This window comes from Acyrthosiphon pisum, chromosome A3 (genome assembly GCF_005508785.2).
Source record: "Acyrthosiphon pisum isolate AL4f chromosome A3, pea_aphid_22Mar2018_4r6ur, whole genome shotgun sequence".
NCBI classification, from domain to species: domain Eukaryota; kingdom Metazoa; phylum Arthropoda; class Insecta; order Hemiptera; family Aphididae; genus Acyrthosiphon; species Acyrthosiphon pisum.
In genome coordinates, this window is record NC_042496.1 from 25,130,301 (window position 1) to 25,156,079 (window position 25,779).

The 25,779-nt window shown below is 28.5% G+C and overlaps 2 protein-coding genes across 5 annotated transcripts in view; one reads left to right on the top strand and one right to left on the bottom strand.

The window, feature by feature from the left end:
- The window catches only part of LOC100569125, an 11,192-nt gene extending 1,907 nt beyond the window's left edge, over window positions 1–9,285 (top strand). For 2 of the 4 annotated variants that reach the window (XM_016806342.2, XM_029491349.1), the window contains exons 4-7: window positions 3,070–3,206; window positions 3,872–4,151; window positions 8,503–8,650; window positions 8,726–9,285. In XM_016806342.2, the coding sequence (XP_016661831.1) occupies window positions 3,070–3,206; window positions 3,872–4,151; window positions 8,503–8,650; window positions 8,726–8,765 (605 nt within the window). In that variant the 3' untranslated portion in view covers window positions 8,766–9,285. Of the gene's footprint in view, window positions 1–2,960; window positions 3,207–3,871; window positions 4,152–6,416; window positions 6,523–8,502; window positions 8,651–8,725 lie in introns of those variants that run through there. The other 2 variants (XM_003246049.4, XM_008187164.3) reach the window with 2 other exon arrangements.
- The window catches only part of LOC100570564 (protein sneaky), a 38,213-nt gene continuing 21,712 nt past the window's right edge, over window positions 9,279–25,779 (bottom strand). Inside the window, exons 10-14 of the mRNA XM_029491473.1 lie at window positions 25,496–25,752; window positions 23,047–23,333; window positions 19,388–19,631; window positions 9,891–10,147; window positions 9,279–9,569 (exon numbers count right to left, since the gene is read on the bottom strand). Of these exons, the coding sequence (XP_029347333.1) occupies window positions 9,279–9,569; window positions 9,891–10,147; window positions 19,388–19,631; window positions 23,047–23,333; window positions 25,496–25,752 (1,336 nt within the window). The remainder of the gene's footprint in view (window positions 9,570–9,890; window positions 10,148–19,387; window positions 19,632–23,046; window positions 23,334–25,495; window positions 25,753–25,779) is intronic.

Below are 25,779 nucleotides of genomic sequence, written 5' to 3' on the forward strand. Positions count from 1 at the left end.
GTCAAACTCTTTTCTTTCTGATAATGAAAGTAATAACATTAATTCCTGGAATGTTTAATAATATTGTCGTATTATCGGAATCAAAAGTAAATAAAATTGATTTTTAATTTTTCTGGAATATCGTATTAGTTTATTTTTGTACTACATTTAAAACTATTATTTTAATAAGTAACGTGGAAAATAACGCATTAGTGCGTTACTTCATATAAATTACTTTTAAAAAGTAATTGCGTTACAATTGCGTTACTGTAAGTAAAATGTAATGAAATTACTGCTGCGTTACTGAAAAAGTAATTGCTTTACAGTAATTTGTAATTTGCGTTACGTTACTACCCAACACTGTTAATACTATACTTATAGTGATAATTTGAGAAAAATGCTATTAGTATGATTATTGCTTAAGATAGTGTCTTAATTAAAGGATTATTAAAATTAATAACAAAGTACTAGGTATAAAATAAAAAAGTGATTAAATTGTACCAGTGTATGAAATTTTAACATTTATCACAATGCTTTACCACACAATAAAAATAATTGGAATTACTCTTTATTAATTACTTGAAGTTATTTTAAGGGGGCTGCAGCAGGTTTTGTCAAAAATCAAAACTAATGTAGATTTGACCAATCTAAACATTAATTTTGTTTGTTATAATGTTTTTCAATATATTTAAATTCTGTATCATAAAATAAACCTTAAGGGGACTGGAGGGGGCTCCAGTCAATGAAAAAATTGTGACTTTTAGACAAATAAGCTAGACAAAACTGAAAGAATTTGGTTTGACAGATTTAATTTTGAAAACGGATTATGATTGATCAACAAGTTTACTAGGGAATGATCGAGGCGATTTTAAACATTCCAATTATTGTTAGTGTCGTAATGAATAATATAAATACAAAAATATCATATTTTTTCGATATTTTTATTCTTGGATATCACAGCTAAAAAAAAAAATATTCAAAATCGCCTCGATCATTCCCTAGTAAACTTGTTTATTAATCATAATCCGTTTTCAAAATTAAAATCAGTCAAACCAAATTCTTCCAGTTTTGTCTAGCCTTTTGGTCTAAAAGTCACAATTTTTTCATCTGCTGCAGCCCCCTTAAGTAGCCTTTATTTAAATATAATACTAATGTAATATTAATTTATATCATAATGCTAAAATTATAATAAGAAATTTTTAAGTATTTTAATTTAAAATATTCTACTCTATGTGCTATTTTACATGGATGTCTTAAAAATAATTTTAGTTTTTGATACATTTTACACATTAAAGTGGGTCATACACGAAACGATCCGTCGTCGATACGTTTGTTGCACCTCTCGACGCAAAAACTATCAGAGATCAGTTTAAAAATTATTTCACTAATGAAGGAAGAGTATCATTTTAAGTGAATGATTAATAATAGATAAATAAAAGATTTAAACTTTAATACTTAAAATATAAAAGATACGTCCAACTTTGTACCAAATAAAAAAATGATATGCCTAATATTTAAGACTAATGTATTATTCAATTACATCATTTAACGTGACAATTACTGGTTCATATAATAAATCATCTTCAATGTCTGTATATATCTGCCTCTATTGTTTGAGGTGTTGCTGCTGTTGATTTTGTTGTTGTTTCTGTTGTTGATATTTCTGTTGTTGCTTCTGTTGTTGTCGTTGTTGATAGAGGACTTGTGGAATTGGTTTTGATTGAGGTATTGGGTGTGAAGATCGTTGGTGTACTTGTACTTGATTATGTGGTTGATAGTTAAACTTTGGTTTATTTCCACTGTTAAACTTATATGAATCTTCGGTCAACATATCCATTCTACCATGATACATGACATCGCTAATTATTTTTTCAGCTAAACATTTTTGGTGATCAGTCATCCCACGTAATTGCATGGAAAATCTTTTTCCAACAATTGTGCATTCGCCCTCCTCGATAGGCTGTTCATTTAATGTTTTTATAGTTTCAGTAGCGAGATCTAAACATTTTTTTTTTTTTGCTACCAAGGTTTTTTGTTTTTTGGATATGTGGTTTGTGATATGTGATGTGGTTGGAGAATCAAGAAGAGAATCATACTCTAAAGTAGAACCATCTTTATCTAAGTTTTCAGTACATACTGTCAAAGAATTATCTCGATCCTAGTTTTAAATTTATAAAGCAAAATATTAATTTCAAATCACGACATGTCAGTTATTTTATGTTACATAAATATAAAATAATATAGGTATACTACGTGTAACAGTAAAACTGACAAAAAAAAAAAAAAAATTATGCTACTTAAAAGTATGACAAATCACTTTTAGTATTCCACAGGGCCGGATGATGGCGGTAGACTTCGAGGAGTTCTGTTGTAAATGATTTGTCTTGATCCATATTTTCAGTTCGTCGTTGGTATATTTTGACGTAAAATAACAATATTAATGTAAAGTAATTCAGAACACTATATTAATTAGTAATTACAATTTACTATTTAGTTTTGAAAGTGCAGAACCTATTATAATATTGTGATAATAATCAGTACTGATAACAATGTTGTAAAGTTCAGTTTGTCAGACAGATCCACACACGTACGAATCACTCAGACAGTCGTCAAGTTGGTTTGACAAAACGTCCGACCGACGATTCGATGGCAAACTGACAAACACGTCCACACACGTGACGATTTGGTTTGTCAAACGCGGTTTGACGACAAGTTTAACGACAGATCGTTCCATGTTAGGTTAGGTTAGGTTAGGTTACTGTATACTGTATTACTATAACACACATAAAAGATTGTTTCTTTAAATTCTGTTTAAATTTCAATGAGTACATTATTTTCTAATGAAAATAAAAGAATCTATTATTTATTTAACATTGTACAAGTTTCACAAAATGTTTTTTTTTATTATTAAATGGGTTAATAGTTATGTATAGTAATATTAATAATAACCAATAAGTTATATCAATCAATTATTTTTTTAGGTAAGCTACATAGATTCAGATAACTTAAGTTGTTTGTTGGACGCTGTTTCGCGTATACCAAATAATCAAAATATGTGGGTACAACTAATAAAGCTCATTTTGAATTTAGACGGCTTCGATATGCAGCTTAGTGATCATCGTGATAAGCTGTTCAATGCTTTTACCAAAGGTGTTTTAGCGTTAAAAGATTCACTACCTTTATGGAAGATTTTAATTAGACATTTACGATATAAGAGTCCAGAAGTAGTAAGTGCTATTTATAATGTAATATAAGTTATAACTGATAATGAATCAGCCACTGATATTTAATTATTTTACAATTTATTTAATAAACACGATGTCTATACTATATTCAGGATAAGAGCAGTACCGGGCGATCGACTTGTGATCATGGGCATTGCTTCGTTCCAAATGCTGAACTTGGTGGTTGACTTGGTGGAAGGAGCATCTGACAGCTGCTGGACGAAAACCGGTCGCCGCCCGGTACCGCTCTTATCCTGAATAGAGTATACTTAAAGTTAAAAATAACATTATATATTTATTTTTAATTTGTTTTTGGTTATATTGTGTTGTAAAACAACTTTCTACTTCTTATTTTTTTTTTTAAAATTGTCAAATGATCAATTCACTTATGTCAGGTTGCATGAAAAATGCATTAATTTAATGGTACAATATAATAATTTAATGGACCAATCATAAGCCACTAATTACTAAATCATGATTAGGGAACAATTAGCTCACAATTGATTCGTTAAATGCAACCCGACACTAGTCAGATAATGAAAATATCATTATATTATTACTTATTATGAATTTAAATATAATTCATATGATCAATAAAAAAATAAAAACACAATAAAATATAAATGCGATATTATATGTACTTATTATATAAGTTAATATTATTATAGGTTGAAGTATTATTCAAGGAAGCTACTAAAGGAACAAAATATTTTTATGATGAAAACATTTCTCTGGCATTCAGACCTAGATATTTAGAATGGTGTTTGGAGTTTAAGGGCATAGATGCCACTCGGGAGTTATTTAATGATCTTAAAACCTTAAAGCCAGCATGCCACAGATTATATCTAGTTATGATAGCCATTGAACGTGAGGAGCCGAATTATGAATTCGATACTATAAGAAAATTGTTTGAAGAAGTAACCACATTGTGTGGTCGTGATAACGTTGGTAAGGACTAATCAATATACATTTCTAGATTAAAACTCATCAAATGGTATACTTTGGAGTTTCTCAAAAATAAAAAAAATAAAATAACATACAAAACATACAAGTGATCCAAACAAAAATCACCATTCATAACCAGATTTAGGATATGTATAACCCAGTGGTGAAATTATGGGGAGGGGGGATATAGGGATATAACACTTCCCAAGAACATTGTTTTTAAATAACTATTATAATATTCTTGTGATCACTTGGTTATAAAAAAATTAATTGAATACTTATGGACTGAGCCGGAAAATGTGTTTTGAGGGTGTAGAGCGTAGTAAAAAATATATAAAAAAAACTTATAATAGGTATACATATTCATCAAAAAGTCCCTTTAAGTGAACCGTGTTGGAACAATGTCGTACATTAAGTGTAGTCATATCATCCTGCAGATATACAAACATATTATTATTATATAATACAATATATTCATTCTTGACAGATACCCAAATAAATTAATTCATAAACATATTGCATACGAGTCTGCAATGAAGTACCACATTTTATGTCTTTGCTATCCTTGCTATCATATGTAGCACATACCTAGGTAATTTACTGAAGAGTCTGAACATAGGGACGTTCCGATATTACTGACACTAGTAAAGTATCGATACTTTGGTTGGTCTTTGGTCCTCTCCCTTTTTAAATTAGCCCATCTTCTGCTCAGAGGTATAATCTATCTATGTATATAAAAATATCTGATTCCGTTCACTTCGTTGCCCATTAAAATTGCTAACTATATGAATAAAATGTTTTATATATCACCATGGCTACCATTTTTTTTATATATAAAACATCCCATCGGAAATTTCAAAATAATATATAATTAGTTGCCATGGTAATACAGAGACACACACCGACAAAAATCTCAAAATAATATATAATTGGTTGCCATGGTAATATGGAGATACACATGGACGGAAATCTCAAAATAATATATAAATGGCTGCCATGGTAATATGTAACGTAACGTTTTTCGATTCTATGTGCCAAAGCAAAGACATAAAATGTCAATATTTTAAGATTTCAAAATAAAAATTAATGGACAATGGTTTTATATTATGACAGTTCAAAGATGTAACTGATAAAAACTTACAACTTATGACACTTCGGATATCATTTTTAACTGCCTAAAACGTATCTTTCTTAACCTTTTAAGCATACCTTATATGTTAGTATAAACACAGAATAAATTAAAACTGTTATAATATAGTTAATAGTTATTATTTTTGTAAATTGCACAAAAATTACATTTGGGATTTTAATGCCCAAAAATAACTCAAAAAATGCTTTGAATAAAATGCTTTTATGTCCTACAGTACTCAATGCACTAATTTTTTTTTTTTGACGTGAAACATCCTATGGTGCGGTACAGTAGTGAGACCGACTGTGGCGTGGTGACGCCCCACTCATAGATTTCAGATCGAAATTTTTATTTATAAATGGTTGCCATAAGTGACGTCGTATTGTTTATAAATGGTTGCCATGAGTGACATCGTATAATATGATTCGTTCTATAAATTTTTTGTTTATAAATGGTTGCCATGAGTGACGTCGTATTGTTTATAAATGGTTGCCATGTTATTGTTGAAGCGGTTATACTAAAAATTTGATTAGTAGATATTATTAAGGCCAGTTTAAAATGTTATAAATATAATTTGTGAAAAAATAGAATTCATTTTTCAATGGAATTATATAAAAATATATTGTTAGAAAAATCTAACACGTCATGGGCAATCGCGTAAAATAAAATAAAATAAAATAGTCTTATGATATTAATTTAGAAATTATTTCATAGTCATCTTTTTCACCATCTATTTTCAACATTATTACAAAAAAAAATTTTTGATGTTTCTCATTTGCCAGGTGTCCCGCGACGGCTCACATTTTTTTTTTATTATTTCGTTTCATATTCTTATATAAATTTGTTATACCTAAATGATAATGTACATTTTAAAGGATAGTCATAAAGTTTTACAGACAGAACTAATTGTTTTTGACTTCTTTAATCTAGAAAAACAATTATTTCCATATGTAATAATTTGTTTTTTATATAGGTTTAGATCATTTATTTATTTATCTGTATATAGTTTGTTAAATTTTTATAAAAATAATGTAAAAACATGTCAAAAACTTATAATAAAATTTAAAATTTAAAATCTTTAAAAATGTTTCAAAAATCCTAAAAAAAAAATGACCTTAAAATTAAAATTTGTTATTAAGAGGAGCGCTTAAATGGACTACAAAGCTGTTGGTGCATCGGAACATAATGCTGAATGCTGAAGACATACGAGACATTTTATCAAAAAAAAAAAAAAGAAGACTATTATGAATCATACATTTAATTTAATTTAATTGTTTACTTTAATCTTTGTATTGCTATTTAGTATTTACCATTTACCTAATTAATTTATAATATTAAATTAATATAATATTATGATGTATGATTGTGTATAAAAGTTAATGGACAAGAGGGATAGCAGTGGCGGGCATAGCTTATGATTATAAAAACTTATATTCAACCCCAGAGCCAATTCCTAATTACGCCACTGGTATGATCTTAATCTCTTCAAAACGCATTTATAAATGCCCAAAAAATATAAAATATGCCTTTAAAAATAAAATATGATTATATAATGGGTTAAAAATTGAATTATTCATTATTCATTCAAAATAAACTACATTTTTAATTAATTATTAATAAAAACTACACGTTTCATGTACACGCGTTTGGGTGAGTTTTGGCACCCCATTAGATCTTACAATTTGTGGCACTACAGGTCCCTAGTTAGGCCACATAGTAGTAGCGGTTTTGAGGGGTGCATATCGGCCAAGACCGCCCAGACCTAAAGTTTTCTAGAAAAAATTATACTATTCAGAAATAAAATGATACAAAGAACATTAGAATACATCCTAGTGTTTGAAAATTATAAGCCCACATTTAAGTTTGTGTAGCCATATATATATTAATGTAGGTACCAATATTAGCTATACTTAGTGTAATATGATCATACATGTAGGTATCAATTTAGCATACTATTCATACTAGTGGGCAATATAATACTGGATACCTCAATATCACATCAAGATAATATACTATTAATATGTATAAAAAAATATATTGTGATTAGTTTATTAATCTATTGAAATATGTGTTTAAAATCAGTGAGAGCCACCTCTACATATGTAGTCAGGTAGGTACTTTTTATGTCAGTAACCAAATTGTATTTATCATCATTCTACTCATCAGACAGAATGCCTTGAATAATTTTTAGTATTTTAAAAGTATTAAATTTTAACCTAACGATAAATCATTGCATTTGAAATACCTTTAATTATAGTAAACCATAAACCTGACTAGAATCATAACACCTACAGCTATACTTAGGGCCAGTATTACAATCATCGGTATGCTTCGATTACGCTTAACCGGCTGATAACAGATTTTATTACAGGCCGGTTAGGAGTCGGTTAAATTTAACGTGAGATGGTAATACTGGCCCTATGGTAATACTGTTAAACTTCTATTGATTGTATTTATTGATTGTTTTAATAGATAAATTATTGATCCTTTTAAAAGATTAATCGATTAACGATTTAAACAATCAAGCACTCTAGCTCTTCTTGAAGAAAATGTTCGATTAATCAAACATTTCATTACTTTTAACAATCTATTGTATAATATTATCACAATTGAATAGCCCTAGATAATGCCTATGAGAATAATATTATGTGTGTATAAACATTTATGACATGCTTGTGTAGCGTGAAGCAGCACTTGAAGCCTGTAGGTAATAATCTAGTATACAAATAATATTTTAAGTTTAAAATTTGAGAAAAATTATCTATAAACATAAAAAATTTTGTTTGATAAAAAGAGCTACCTGTAGCTAAAAATGTAAAATTATGTAAAATAAATTGTAATCTAGCTCCTTTTATGTCATACCCAACATTTTATATGTTAGTTGGCAATGTGCACAACTAAATGAAAAAATATGTAAACACGTTCCTAAACTACACTACTTCCCATTAAGAAGTGTCTTCAAAACAATAGCAATCTTCATGTTCAAAAGCTACTACCTATAGAAATTTCTAGAAGTGTTATGCGTAAATGGCCCTTAGACCTTATTTTTAAATTAATTATTAATCTTATGCCAAACTGGTTCTTCCCCAATGCCAAAAAGCCCTGTAATGAATGTAATATCCTTTATGCTCATTGTGCTACACATGTTTAGATTATATAATTCATAATTGTATACATTAAAAAAAAATATGACATTGATATACATAATAATATTTTATTTTGTAGGAGTGTGGATTGATTACATGCGTTTTGAACAAGAGAATGGCAACAAGAGACTTAATCATAAGATTATTTATAATGCAGTATTCAAAGTGAAAAGGGAATTATTGGGTACTTTATACGAACAACATCACAGTCTTGAAAAAGAATTTTGGTTAGTATTATAAATATTACATAATATTATTTTGCAACTATTGAAGTTTTATTCTTGTTTAATTTTGTATTTTAGGACAGCTTTAGGTAAAGAAGTTATAGTCATTGATGATTGAAATATATATACAGATACTTATATATATTTATAAAAAAAAAAAATAGAGATGTTTTATTTATTTATATTAAGTGGGCCTCTTAATAATTTTCATATTTTTTTATAGAATTTTGTTCGGTTTTATAAAGTAGTTTATTACATAAAGCAAGCAGTGTAAAACAGTGAAACTTCTATTAATGATTTACTTTTAAAGATTTCTAAATATATTATATCATCATCACTGTTATTGTAAAGTTGTCATTTTCTCTGGTTCATATAGTGATTGTAGTACAGGAGTATCACTGTAGCGTATAAATTACTTAGTCAATGACAAAATAGTAAATTTATCTATAGAAAGTTAATGACATTAGATTTCTATTAATATGAATATTATAAATTATAATTTAATAATTTAAACTTTTTTGAACACTTTATCTAATTTTATTTTATTTTTATTAGCATAGGTAATTATCATTTGTACAATAATGAAATCAATAATGTGATTTTAATGAAACGTAATATTAAATTTATATTCCTAATAATCAGTGTCCACATAACCCTCAGCAGTAGTATCCGCATCTAAATTGTGTTCATTGTCTTCTTTGTTGAATGTGTCTGAACAGGCATAACATACACCAACATCTTTCCAACACTGTTCGCAGTGTATATAAACGCACCCAATGGTGTTGCAACCATACTGTTTGCCGGCAATCGTTTCTGGTTCGCCACAAATCAGACATTTTCGACGACCGCATGCAAACCACACAAGCCAGCCGAATACTGCCGGGAACTTTAATCTCAACATCAGAAAAATGTCGAGATCTTCCTGAATAATAAGAAGAAGTAATGGACATGAAAGATAACGCGCATAATGAATGACGTCCAACTTAGCTACGTAGACGACGCAATTCGATGGTTATGACTTATGTTTGGATCTCGACTCACCTTTCCACCACCCCTAAATCTAACGAAATCGTCAAACATTATCGAGTGATTCAGTTAAGACTTATAAAAAACTTATAATGCGCTGGAAATCGTTTATACATTGAAAACCAATTTCCCCCTGAAGTTGTCCGTTGAATTGCGTCTGTGCAGTGGATAACTTGTCTAGTCAACACGGATTTGTACATGGGAAGTAGATACCAACCGATAATTTGTTTTCGCGGGCCAATTTCGACACCTTTTGCTTCATGTACCGGAAGAACGCCGTTCGCTTCCTTAATGTTTCGTTGTACAGGTACAGCACGCGGCGCTTTTCTCTCTTTCGGAAGAATACTGCGCAAATCAGTCGTTTTAGCCGACCCGAGTATCCGGCGAATACGGTCATGACGAACACCAGCATTAACGTCCCGTATATCTTGTGCAGGTAATACGCGTCCAACTTGTGTGGATTCGGGAGACACACTGTATATAAGTAAGTACACGTAAATAATTTCATTTTCAGGATAATATTCTGGTGATAGGTATAATTAAATTATAATAATACATGTGTTGATGACAATAGTGAGTGTCCTTGACTCCTGAATTCAAGTAGTATAAAGTACTTAAAACGCCCAGGATTTAAGGAGGATTTTTTGATGTTATTTGTAAATGTTGCATCATGATTGATGACTTGGTGTGTTGTAAAGAATACTAATAATACAATCTAGTAGTATGTACAAAGATACGTCATAACTAAAGGTGGACCTTAACTTGTTAAAAAGTTAATTTTTTTAACTTTTTAACCTAACTAGTTAATTATTTTTGTTGCTTACTTATTAACTTATATATTCAGTCAAAATTTATATTGTTGTAACTTAACTTTTTTTAGTTAATTATCATTGTCGTGCAGTTAAGTTAATTTTCTTTACGAGTCACATGTTATTAAATAGACAAAACTAATTTGTCGACTCTTTTTCGATTTTGGTAATTCATTTTCGAATTACATATTATAATAATCTATTTTTTTACACAGTTTTAAACGTCTTGGTAAATGTTTGTGTATAAAAAAATACTATAGCAACTTATGACTTAAATTTATTGTATCTCGAAAAAAATTAACTTTTTTTTAATTGAAATAAGTTAATTTTATTTTTCATCTTAACTTTAAACTTATCTAGTTAAATTTTTTTTTTGTTAACTTGTAACCTAACTGAAGGCAATTTAATTGAATTAACTTAATTTGCCACAGTTATAATTATTTTCATTAACTTGCCCACCTTTGGACTCATAACCAAGTGTTGTATTGCGAATTGGATATTTACGGCGCCGCGCCGCGATTGTCGTTATATAATATTGAATTGTATTATTTTCTTAGCGTATAACGTGTAAAAAAGATCAAATCTTGCATCGTTTTAAATTTAAAAATACAAGTCCTACAATCCAATTGAGATTTTAAATGGCCTAGGGTTTGTTCGAAGTGATGCACTACATAGGTACAGACTTCAAAATACCAACAATCAAACAAAAAGCAAGTATGAAGTGGCTTACAACATTTTGGACTGAATGCCCGTCCTAAAACACGCACTCTAAAGTGGTCGTCCACACGAAGTTTTAAATTAATAATTAATACTTTATTATTATTATAAAAATATATTTTTTTTTATTATTTTTAATCAAGAAAATGATACAATCTATATGACTATAATAAAACAAATTACAATAAGCATAATGTATGGTTTTTTTTAAAATTATGTGTAATGGCTTGAGTGTCCTGAGGGAAGAAACCATCCAGTGAAGGCACTTCATGTTATCCGATACATAAATGTTGAAACGTAAATCTATTATACAGGGGTAACAGATAGAACTGACTTTTGGAATAACTTTCGTTCTAAATAATATTTAAAATTTATTTTATTTATATAATTTATAGTCACTTTCGCTACACATATATTATACGAAAAATTATTTTTATTTTTTAACACTTATAAGAACAATTTTGATAGTAAAAACATTTATCTAAGTCAAGTAGTTTATTTTTTACAATTTTTTAAAATATCAATATTTTTTTGATTAAATTAATTTGGAACGTAATAACTAATAACTATTTTTTAAAATATTTTTTTTTAGGTATTTGCTGAAGTGAGGGTATTTCTTTAATTATTTATTAATCATATAATTTAAAAAAAATGTTGTCATACGTTTAAGTAGAATTTTAAAGCGAGTATTTTAAGATGTACAAAGAATTTACAATTTTACTCTATGATATAATCCATATCATCCATATTATTGTACTATTACAATAAAAAAATATAAATAAAATGTTTAGACTTAAGATATTATACGGAGAGCATAGAATATATATATATAGTTTATGCTACGAATTATTGTGATTTGCGATATAAATATATAATATTGTATTTCGGTGTCAGCTTTTAGTGTCCACTAGGCACGGTACTAGAAATTTTTTCCAGGGGGGCAGAGTGGGGCAATTTTTTTTTTTACAATGGCTAAGGATTTTTCAACAAATAGTGAGGTTATTTACATAAAATATACATAATTTCGTATCATATTACATAATATATAACTATTAGCTATATAGTACTCACGTTTTTATGTTGTACGCTCTAGAAGTCTAAACAGATAATATGTACAAATTTTTTAATAGTTTTAAAAATACTGTCAAATAATTTTTATGTACCTTATGTAAGAAAATGTTTAATCACGGACCTTCAACATCTATATTCATAATGAATAATGATGTACAAAAATGATAATATCTTTATGACTTTAATATCACATACCTTTGTGAATAAATAATTATGTTTCTTTTACTTACCTACATTTCATAAATATAAATATAAACTAAATTAATTGTGTTTAGTTATGAACATTACTAAACAAAGTGATAATTTATAAAAAAATTTGAAAATTGAAAATTTCAGAATTAAAATTAAAATGTTTTTTTAATTTTAAAAGTGTATTAGTAAAGATTAAAAAGTAAAGACTTACGTCTTAAAGACTAAAGTGAAAATTTTTTTTTTTGTGATATAAATAATTTAATAATGTATAATAGTATAATTTATTTTCGTTTTTGTTTTTGATTTTGTTATTAAATTTTTTCCGTTTTGGGATTTTTTGTTATCTTTTTTCAGTTTTTCAGTTGTTTTTTGTTTTTGTTTTTGTTTTTTTTTTCGTTTAATAACGTTTTTAAAACCTTTTTCTATCACTGATCAAATTGCACCAATATCAGTTGGAACTGTATGTCTGGCGTTGCATGTTGATACATTGATACGCCGCGTCACACGCCCGTATAAAATATTACATTATATTTTATAACGGTAAAAACTTAATTAAACTTAACTTAACTAATACGAAACTATTTCCATAAATTTATAATTTAAAAAAAATATATTTTATAGGTACATTTTTTGATGTAGCTCTTTTAAAAATAATATTTTATGACTTTATTATATCGTATATATTTTTCAGTGAGGGGGGGACTGGCCAGGGGCTGAACTGTTTTCTGGGGAGGGGGAGGTTAGATCCCCATCATCCCCCTCTTGGTGCCGTGCCTGACGTCCACTATTAAGAGGTTATAACTCCTATTATGTGCTTACATTTTTACCGGGGAATATAAAAGTGTCCACTATTGAGAGGTACCCATTAATTTTAATAGAGGTTTCACTGTATTATTATTTATTTTATTATATTATATTTTCTACAATATTTTGAATAGTGATAACCAATTAATATTATAATAAGGTGAATGCCGAATAATAAGTAGACCACCAGGTTCGCCGTTCGTATAACAAATTATCACTTAGTTCCTCCCGTCCTATAAAATTACCGTGACAAAATAGGGTCACACACCACCCACACGCCTGCCATGTTGTGTCCAGTCCATACATAGATATACAGGGTGTTTCTTATGTCATTGTACGCGGTGTTTTTTAACGATTATGGATCGATGACATATAGAATTTCGTTAAAACGAAAAAAGACGTTTCTTTATTTTTAACAGGCAAATTTTTATAACAAGTTCAAAATTTTTAAACACGCAGGTATACCAATAGCAAAATTAACTTTATTTTACCAAAATTAATTTTTTTAAATGGCAACTACTATATTTTACAATGGATTCCGGTAAAGCTTTTTTTCTGAAAATGTTGATAGCCAAATCATCAATTTTTGTTCGCTAGTTTATTAATACTAAGGTCCTCTCAAGTTTAGAAAAAATATGCATTAATACTTTTAATTGAAATAATTGATATAGGTTTAATTTACTAGAGCTAAATAATTTTTATTATAACTAAATTTTATAACTTGAAATTTGAACCATAAGTTCCCTATATTCAATATTGTTGTTCAATATTGTAACTGAGTTAATTACATATTTCCAATATTATTATAACAAGAATCAAATACCATTAGGTATTACTATAGCCACCTAATAAAGAATCCAAATTAATGATATTGTAAGAAAAGTATGATAGGAAAAGTACGAAATAAAATGTAAATATCCAAAACTAAAAAATATGAAGGGTTATGAATTTCAACTTCTAAATTCATACTTTGCATGCGATACCTACCAATATAGGAAATCTATTATATGGTTCAAATTTCAAGTGTATCCCACTACGAGAAGACTAGAAAAGCGCTATAAAATATTGCACTTTTTTCATGTGAAGTAACTTATTACGATTACCTATTATAACAAATTAAAATAATAATACCTACTGATTTTGATGATTGTATGTTAAAATAAAAATAATGAACTATGTTTGCCAACAATTATGTTTACGTTTTTTTTTTATTTTAAAGCTTTATCGGAATCCATTAAAAAATATAGTAGGTAGTTGCCATTTGAAAAAATAAAGTTGATTTTGCTATTGGTATACCTGCGTGTTTAAAAATGTTGAAATTGTTATAAAAAAATGACTATAAAAATAAAGAAATGTTTTTTCGTTTTAACGAAGTTCTATGTCATCGATCCATAATCGTTAAAAAACCCCGCGTACAATGACATAAGATACACTCTGTATACTATAATTATAGTATATTATACTATTTTTTTTTTATAGTATAATTAAAGTATATATAATATATCTGTGAGTCTATACCACGGACTAAGATATAAGTATATAAATTCAATGGTGGCAAGGTAATGAAAATAATTAACTGTGGAAACTTAAGTTAATTCAATTAAATTACCTTCAGTTAAGTTAAAAGTTAACAAAAAAATAAAATTTAACTAGTTAAGTTAAAAGTTAAGATGGAAAATAAAATTAACTTAACTCAGTTAAAAAAAAGTTAATTTTTTTTTTAAGTCTTAATATTCATAATTCATCAATTGCCCTAGTATTTTGATTTGTACGGACATTTACTAAGACGCTTAGCACTGTGCAAACATAAAACTTAAAATTATTATTATATTTAATTGTTAGCAGAAACTTATAAGTTATAGGTTAACTTATAAACTTTAAATTATACTAAACTTGTTAGAGTCTAGAGAAGATATTAATTATTAGTAGTAGTATACATTTTACTGTAAGTGTTCTCTAGTTCTATACTAGACTTATTATATTTAGTACCATTATAATAGTCTATTATTAAAATAAAATCAATGAATAATTATAATAGTATAATACCTACCAAAAATTGTTTCCATATTTATCTCGATAATGTTATTTTCCAATCTCGTACGTTTACTTGTATTTATAACGAATACGACAATATAAATTAAAATTTATAAATATCTCGGACGACTTTTTGTTTTGTCCATTGGAATTATTGTCGTATTTACCAGAAACCAGTATATTTTATTGATACAATGATTTCCATTTTAAGACTATGATATTTAGTTTTAAACCTGTTTATAGGAATTGGAGAGTTAGATAAAACAAAAATCGGATTATTCAATACCGAGTAGATCATTAAATAATAGAATTCGTGAAAATAGCCAGTCCATACAATGGATAATATACTAATTATTACTCTTTACTGTAGTACCTATAGAATATAGATTATATTATAATTTGATTATTATGAATTGATGATATTATATTATTAGAAAAATAAATTACCAAAATTGAATTAATAAGTTTTGTCTCTTGGTTCCACACATGATAAAAAAAAATTTAATTAACTTAACTGTACAATAATGATAATTAACTTTAAAAAGTTAAGTTAAGACAATACAAAATTTAACTGAATAAGTTAATAAGTTAAAAACAAAAAAAACTAACAGGTTAAGTTAAAAAGTTTAAAAAAAATTAACTTTTTAACTTAACTTTAACTTTTTAACAAGTTAATGCCCACCTTTGAGTATATTTATATCTTAGTCCGCGGTCCATACTATCTTAGTTCATGATTCTAATTGGTTCAAAATGATAACCATAGATTAAAGAATAGTATGATAACACTAAAATTGAATATTCGTCGACAGTAATAAATAAATTACTGAATACTTGTTGCAATTCACTTTAAAGTTGCACTTCACCCCATTTTACGGTACCTACGGTAAACGCGAGGTGTCGTATTCCCATTTCTCATAAGTCAATATCATATTAACAGACTTGTGTACTGTATGCTAGTACTGTAGGTATAAAATATTAATTATTATAATATAATATTATATGTATAATACGCCATTACTATCACTTAAACGTTAAAAACGCTTTTATCAGCTAAACTTAAATACTTAAAGACTCGGTGTCTAGTTTGGCCACTTCCATACTGCTACCTATACTCTATTCACGTTAAGAAGGAACCTTGACTTCCAGTTATCGCAAAGTCAGCCGCCGAGGTCCCTTCTTAACGTGGACAGAGTGTAGGTACCGCAATGGCTATGATCAATAATCATGTTACTGCCTAATTTTGGATGCACGTGTTATTTACAGCTCAGCAAATAATATGTATTGCGCATTAACGATTTCGTCGGATGTACAACATAATAATATTAGGTACCTAACTGTAATAAACGAGTATTCAAGTATTGTCTATACCTATTATAGTATTATGTATTTAATATTTATGTTATAGGTACCACACACATATGTGGTGTATTAAATACGTATAATGTGCATGCGTCGGTAGCCTTAATGATCTTATATCTAAGTACTTACGCTGCAGTCTTATATAATATAGTCTTACGTCTATATTAGTACTTTAAAAATATATACACACATGACATATACCTAGACATAAATCTAATTACGGAGGTACTTAATATTTGTCATCGAATTATCTACACACGAAATATAGTAGGTGGGTATTATAGGTACGTACCTACCACGAGTTGGTATCCAAAAGATGCGTTATTACGATTTACTACTCCGTTGGATTTAACGACAACCATTAAAAGTTAACGATGACGACGAATTAAATTAGACAGTAATTTATAGCACCAAAATTGAAATATTATGTATATATAGACCACCACGCTAATCATGCTTATTTGTTTTTCCCGTCTACGTGTATAGTAATATTACAATATATTTTCATTCTTGTGAGTCTCGGTATTATTTAAATATAATCTATTGGGTCATTCGGATATTCGGTATTCAACTCGTGGTGTGCTACTAATATCGCTTCTTTTATATTATACACTATTATTTAATAACTTATCAATAATAATAATTGTATAATATTATTATGTTATCTATGTTTAAAATAGATACCTAATAAGTATATTGCATACGTACCTAACTTATATACATTTGTACACAATATTACATTGCATAATATTATAATAAATACCTAGTTATTATAATATGCTGTGTTAATCATTAAATCGAAATGAGAAAAATATTGTGTGATTGTAGCTTCTTTTCAACAAAATGTATTGTTATATTATTTTTTTTTAATTCATAACTTAAAGTAATGGTATACTCATGTCTGGATTAATATAGCGTTGAAAAAGTTTTTAAAATATGTAGTATGTGCATGAACACAATTTAAGAGTAAATATTTTTCAAATGTATTGAATATAGTAATTTATTCTTTTCCTCATTTCATTTTTATTAATAACCATAATTTAAGTATTCCTGTATTTGAATAAATTATAAATCTTAATATAATGATATCTAAACCATGTCTTTAATGGAAATATGTGTTTTGTAGTAAATTATAATATTAACAGTAAAGTCTAGGATTATAAATGTAAATGCAAATGTAAATGTATCTATAGATCTAGAACTTATTTCTGAACAAAACAATTTTCGGTTTTGAAAATAGTCGACACTATTTTTGTGTCATCAGAAAAATTAAGGACTTGACAAGGAGAAATAATTTATCCCAGAAGGCAGTACCGAGGCAAATTTCGAACTTAAGTGACAAACTTGGTTTGGTTACTCAAATAGGATTTTACCCAGGATATAAGTGGTTCTCCTGAACCACATACAATTTTAACTTGGATTTAAAAGCGTCAGGCATAAAAGTAGTAGGTAAAACCAAGCGCACTAACCCTAGTATAATAATGTCGTGAGAAAAACTAGTGGTGATTGATTGATATAGTTGCTTGCACGGGACGCTTAATGTGAATTAGAAAATTGATTCAAATAGCTTTCACATATAATGTAAACTTGATATTAGACGGAAGTTTGTGATATAAGATGAATTTTTCGATTTTAAAATTGGAGTCACCTGACTCACCTACCAAACTGAGAGGACTCTGGAACGACTTAATATTACAAATTGAAAAAAATAGGTCAGCTGAAGACATTTCCACAAAGAAATAAAAACCTATCTGAGATACCTTCCGGGCCTGAACCAACTGAACCACTATCTATATAGTATTTACTAATGATTTTGAGGTTATGGATATTTAATAGGTAGTTAATTTAATTCTAATAAAAGAGCAGATGGAGCAATTAAAATTGATCTGTTGTAAGTATACACAGTTGAAATTAAGAAATGTTTATTGTTATTTTTATTTTCTGGGGAAAAATATGATGCGTGTACAGCTGCATTTACGTCGTATACCTACAGATGGTTAATTTAGGATTATGCGCATTGCCAATCAGGCATGACCCGTCGTTAAATTTTTAATTATTTTTTTGTTGTATTGTTGTCTAAATTATATAGACTTGAATACTTGATTATCAAAAATGTATTTATTTTGTATTGTCTTGTTGTCTTGGGCCACTAGTCAGTTTTGTAGACATACAATTTAAATACATATAAATAGGTAAATAAATTAAAAGCCACGTAGATTATATTTTATACTGAGTACCCTTCTAGTATATAGAATTTACAATTTGTAATATCACAGTTGGGGCTAGCGTTTTATACAGTTAGTAAGTATCTTTCTTCTGAGTTAAAAGAAATTTTAGCTTTTACAATATCCACGACAGAAAAATCGGTTTTAGTACGAAATTGTATAATTTCGATATAATAACATGATAATAATATAAAATTAAATTAAAAAAAAGGGAATTTAATTTGAACAACGTTAAGTCGTCCAAGTTTCCTGAAAATATAAATTTTATTCACGTTCACGATATATTTTATATAAGTGAGTGACGTTCACGTGGCGTTACCAAAATATGAACACAATGAATGTGCATTCGCAAACTAGTTATTTCCCAAGATTTTGCAATAGCATAGAATCTATACTATAGATACTTGGTAGGTAAGTCTGATCTGTATATTATATGGTTTGTAATGATTACGATAATATTACCCACCCCTTGTAGCATATAGAGTATAAGGTATTGTACTAACTTTCGTTGCTAAGGTTGACGGTGATGTTTTTCCTGAAATTGAATCGATCCACGACAGATCTGAGCAAGTTAGCGATCATACCGGTTCCCTTGACCTTGATGTGCAAGTTATGGTGTCCGGTCTGGAAGTAATCGATTTTTGCGTGTCTCCTGATCACGTCCAATGCCTCATAAAACACGATGTCCAATAAAACCAACGACGAGGCAGCGATAATTTCAAACACCAATTTTACCAAAGATTTGAACTGAAACAGTAATACACAGATTTAATACAGTATAATCTATTATAATTAATTAAAGTATTCAATATCCACAAGCAGAGCCAGTCTAAGATTAGATGAGGGGAGAGGGGGAGGAGTGAAACAATTTGTGTTTGAATATATTTTTTAAGATTGGTGGGTTTCAGTAAGAATTATTTATGAGGAACATTGTATTTCATTTTCAAGCCTTAATGATAAAACTTGAACATTTTATACATTGTTAATACTATGCGTATAAAACATTTTTCAAATTTAAGGTATGAATTTTATATTACAAAATAATTGTTTAATGTTGGTGATATTGATGATCTTTGTAAAAAGTTGAACATAAAACGCTTATAAAAAATATTGTAAATGTGTAAATGGTAACTATATATGTTTTTGGTATTTTTTATTTCGTTTATCATGAACAACTTATGAGGAACTTTGTATAATTGTATCTATTGTTTTCAATAAAAAAAAACAAACGCAATTGGATTATACATAAATCGAAACAAATCTAAAAAAGTCTCAAATTTTAAATTATACATAAAAAGAGCTAAAATATTTTGAAAATTTATTTTGAATAGTCATAACTTAATGAAATAATAATAATATAATATACAAACAATTGTAGTAATACGTATTTGGTTATAAAATAAATAAATGCATTTTCTGTAATCGTCTGAATTTAGTTTACCAATGTTTTCCAACCATGATTTTCACCAATATCATTTTCTATGAAGACATAACTGTTTTATAATTTTTTTAATGGGTTACAAACATATTATAAATTTAAAAGATTAAATTAAGTGTATAAATATATTATACTTCAATCTTATTTATTATGAAAATTGAATTAAGTCATTATATTAATTGCAATATAATATTATAATATTTTAATAGGTATATACTTTATAATCTTCCTTGGATAATTTTTGAACATCATAAGATAACGGAAAGATGACACCAGTGTAGCTAAATTGCCTATCCTGAATGCCGTGCTATCATAATTCGTATTATTAACATTTTACTATTATCAAATAATGACGTCTTGCATCGGGATCATGCACTAGCTTACGAGATAATCTGGTATCTTGTTATTTCTATCTTCAATCAATTTTTAGTTTATATAAACTGAATTATAAGTATTATGATGGTTCTATGTAATATACCTACTATTATTACCTAAGTTTCATAATACACTTGTAATGCAAATACAAAATAAGTGGTTAAAAATTAGGAATGGGTCGGTACCAGTTCTTTGGTTCCGTCGGTTCTTCGAGAACTAAAGGAGCTGATAATTAACGGTTTTAGCATAATTGTTTATCGGTACCAATTTTTTCCGGTTTTTCTTTAGGTCACACTGTTTGATGAGGTCTTTTTTCAATATCTGGATTGATTGTTGCTAAGAAGAGAAACAAACTAAGCCCAATTACCAAAACAAAGTGAGGATGTTGATGTCCCTCAACAAAAATCTAAGTATAAAAATGTTCAAAATATTATAATATATAAATAAAAAACTATTAATTTATGATTTATATCGAAATTTAAATATGAATATATTAATAAAGTTCTTTATAAATGTATTGTTTTATTCTTAATTCTTATTCTTAATAATGTTTAAAAAAGAATCAGTATCGGACCTAGTGTCGATAACCGAAAGTAAAATTTTAGGAACCGTACAAGAAACAGAATCGTTGAAATAGTTTTATGAACTGGCCTGTGCTATTAAAAACTGTTTTCGAGAACAGCAATCGCTTACAACCCCTTTATCAAACTGAAATCGAATAAACTCCAATATCATCCTATAATAATTAATAACTTGTAAGTACATATTGGTGGTAGATAATAATATGTATAACTTTCGTCTGGTAGGACGAGTGGACTGAAATTACGGATTAGATAGGTACTAATTATAATACCAGTTATACTGCATCTATGTATGCGTGATTTGATATGTGTTATTGCCGTAGTTTTATGACCTGTTTGTTTTTCTAAGCACAACTAACTTTAATTTTTTTTAATATTGTCTAAATTTGTTTGAGTCTTTGACAGTGATATGTACGTGGGATATTTGTATATTTTTTTGCATTGGTTAAAAGTTTGGAAAGTCTATCAAGATGAAAAGGAGTTTTTTTCACTTTCATAAATTATTGTTATTTTACCTCACGCAATTGACACGTACGTGCATGGTGCATATTATATTTAGATGATATTGACCAAATATCATATTAGCAGAAAGGGACGAAAACGCGTCAGATTTCTAGCCAAAAGCTTAGGAACATAATTATTCCAAGTTTGGGTTTGTATTAACGTCGTACGGTTGTCATTACTCATTACGTTTCGGATATTGTTAATTAACGCGGATGCGTTTGCTATGATGTCACAATAATAATATTAAACTATCGGGTTTGTTCGTACACAAATACCACCAGAGTCGAATATATATATAATATACGATTATGGTATGAACGATTATAATATAAACGAGAGACTCGCAGGATGTGTTTTAGAATAGGTTTAATCCGCAGATACCGAAACACCGCGGTTCAACGTCAAGCGGTATTACAGTGTTACCAACAAAAATTGGACTTATGCGGTAGTGTATGCGGTATGGTTTGGAGTCAATGCGGCATAATTTATAAATATCTATAATATCAACACATGTGATTTTGTTTCAAACAGGCAAGTTTTTGATGAAACACCCGTTGCCCTTGTTACGTACGTTCGATACATGTTTAGACTCACTCGAGTGATCAAAACAGAATATTTAACAAATATAATAATACATAAGGCTATTAAAACCTATAGGCTTTAAATAGGTAGCGATTATTGACTATGCAATAAATAATATAAAATAAATGATCATCTATTTGAGCTGTACATACCATGTATATATATGCGAGTTAGCTATTAGAGCTGTACGCAAAAGTAGTTACATCTAATAAAAGTCGAACTCGCGCACGAAGGGTTCCGTACCATCATCAGCTATAAATATGTCGGCAACACTGCTTATATTATATATTCTAGGATTTTTAGTATTTGTTGTTATAGCGGCAACAGAAATACATAATCTGTGAAAATTTCAACTTTCTAACTATCATGGTTCATATCCCACGTACATATCACTGTCAAAGACTCAAACAAATTTAGACAATATTAAAAAAAATTAAAGTTAGTTGTGCTTAGAAAAACAAACAGGTCATAAAACTACGGCAATAACACATATCAAATCACGCATACATAGATGCAGTATGACTGGTATTATAATTAGTACCTATCTAATCCGTAATTTCAGTCCACTCGTCCTACCAGACGAAAGTTATACATATTATTATCAAGAAAATATAATAATATGGCTATCTTGATCATTTAATAAAACAAATTGTTCAGAACGGTTTGTTTGTATATCCATTACATTTAAAGTATCGTGAACTTCTTCAATACTTTTAGGCAAAGGTGGCAAAATAGATTTACGTGCATTATACACATTTCGTCTAATATAATTGAGATCAGTTGTATTTAAATTATTTTCGTTATTAAATTTTTTGATTTCAGTTAAAATAAACTTGGAAGGTTTTTCTACAATATTGTCTTCACTTACTTTCCTTTTCAGTGAATTATTGACTTCTTGGCGATTTAATGTAGTATCTTCATCATGCTTGTGAATTAGAACTACATGTACTGTTTCAATAATTTCATCCTCTGTATTATTTGTGTAAATTTTACTTTGACACTTATTATTAATACAACGCCAAGTTTTTTGGCCACTTTTTGCAGTATAGTGTAAAAAAAAATTATATTTATCAACTATTAATAATTTTTTACCATTCTGACTATACATGAATTCCATTGCAATTTGTAATAATGTACGACTAAAAGTGACTAACTTTACTACACAAAACGGTGAAAGACGCAAAAGATTCACTAGACTAAACTCAAACAATACACAGTTATACAGTTACGAGCGGACTACGTTATCGGCAATAAACGCCAATTTGTTCGGAAATTTCTGGCACAGACGAGATTATCATGTTTTATCGTTATTCGGCAATATTCGATGCCATATCGCTGATCTATTTAAAACATTTTGTACTGCAAGTGCCGATATGAACGTATAGTATAGTACTATAGTATATAATATGGATATAATCTAACCTTCGAAAATCATCATACAGCGTATAAACAAGCTCTATTCAAGCGTTTGTTTATTAAATAATGTATATTTATTATTTTCAAGTTATGATAATTTTGAGCTTTTTGAGCTTTTAAACTTCAAAATTGTGAATTTAAGTAATATTAACCTATTTTTTAAAGGGAAAAATTTCTATGTAGGAGATTACAATATCTTTGATTTTCAGGTAAAAATTTTAAAAGGTTATTAGTGTAGGAGTTTACATTTAATGATGATTCAGGTAAAAAGGTTATTCGTGTAGGAGTTTACATTTGGCCGGAAACGCTACGTTTGAAGTTTGGTTAGGATATTATAATGGGTCGGCATCTGTTCAAGAGGATTCTCGATCCCCACGAGGGGTTAAACATGTACAATGCTGATTGGTGTTCTTCGATGACTCGCGTGCATCATCTATCATACCGTTTCTGTTGTTCAAAATAATAAAAAAACTTAATGAAAATAATATGCCAAAAATGAAGCTATATTTGAATTTGTTAAGTTAACTAAAAATTATTTATATTAGTATTTTATTGAGTATTATACTTAACTCTGGGTTTTCCGCATAATATTTTTGTATCCAGTGATTCTTTGTCGTGATTGAGGGAGGTATAATAATAAAAGTTGAAGAATCCATTCGTTGTTGTTGTTGTTGTTGTCGTTGTTAATAATAACTTTAAAAAAATAAACCGTCATAACAAAATTAAAAAAAAAGTAATAAAAATATTACACTCGTTTTCTCGATATTACTGTAGGAAAATGATGAGAGGACGTGAATCGTGAGCGCTATTTTTACCCACTATATTATTCACATTATTATAGAAACGTATTACGTATACAATTTACACCTATAAACAGATTTGGCTGCGCGTCGATTAAATTACGCGCGTGACTAAAAAATATAGATTTTTCCAGGGCTTGAAACCGTTTTTAAAACCGATTTCAGAAACCGTTATAAAACGTTTAAAAACCGAAATCGAAATCGTAATCAAAAACGAAACCGAAAAAAATTGGATACCGGTATTAAAGTCAAAACCGAAACCGGAAAAAATTGGATACCGGTATTATAATTTAAAACCTAAACCGAAATAAATTGGATACCTATATTAAATTCAAAATCATAACCGTAAAAAATTGGAAACCGTTATTTTTTTTTTTAACTGACGTGTTTTTAAATACGTAAATTCCATTAATACGCATAATTAATAATCATAATAAAATTTAGATCATAATTAATTTTGTTGATAAACATTTCATTATTCGCAAAATTATTAGTTGCTTTATAAATAGTAATGACATAAATTAAAGTTACTAGCAAATACTATATATGACAATTTACAATACGGTACAAAGAATGATAATTGTATAGACGACATAGCCCCCTGAAAATACTTTAGAAACCGGTATACAAAACCGAAACCAAAACGGAAATTTCTTAATACCGGTATTGTTAAGTTGAAACCGAAATCGTAAAATTTCAAAACCGGGAAACAAAATCGAAACCGAAACCGAAATTTCCTAATACCGGTATTGAAAAATTGAAACCGAAATCGAAAAATTTAAAAACCGGTATACAAAATCGAAACTGAAACCGAAATTATTTCAATCGGTTTCAAGCCCTGGATTTTTCGGCCAGCGGTTTTCGAACACTACTGCTATACGTCTTGCTTACGAGATAACCGCACCGAAAATTATAGAAAGACACATAAGTGAAAGTGAGATGTACCCACCAGGTGGTCACACTCACGGTTAACCAGCTTGTAACTCCTCAAGTCGATCGCTTTGCTCTTTTCGGTTTTCTTGAGCGGAAGCAACGTGTGCTTGCCAGTATGTTTGCGCCGGGCGTCGATCTTCCGGTAATACCGGGTAACGTAAGTGTTGTCGTGTTCGATGTCCGTCAGGTATTTGTGCATGTAACTCTGACTGCTGCAAACAGTAACGATGACGAAGAAAATAGTAATCAACAGTCATAAATGATTG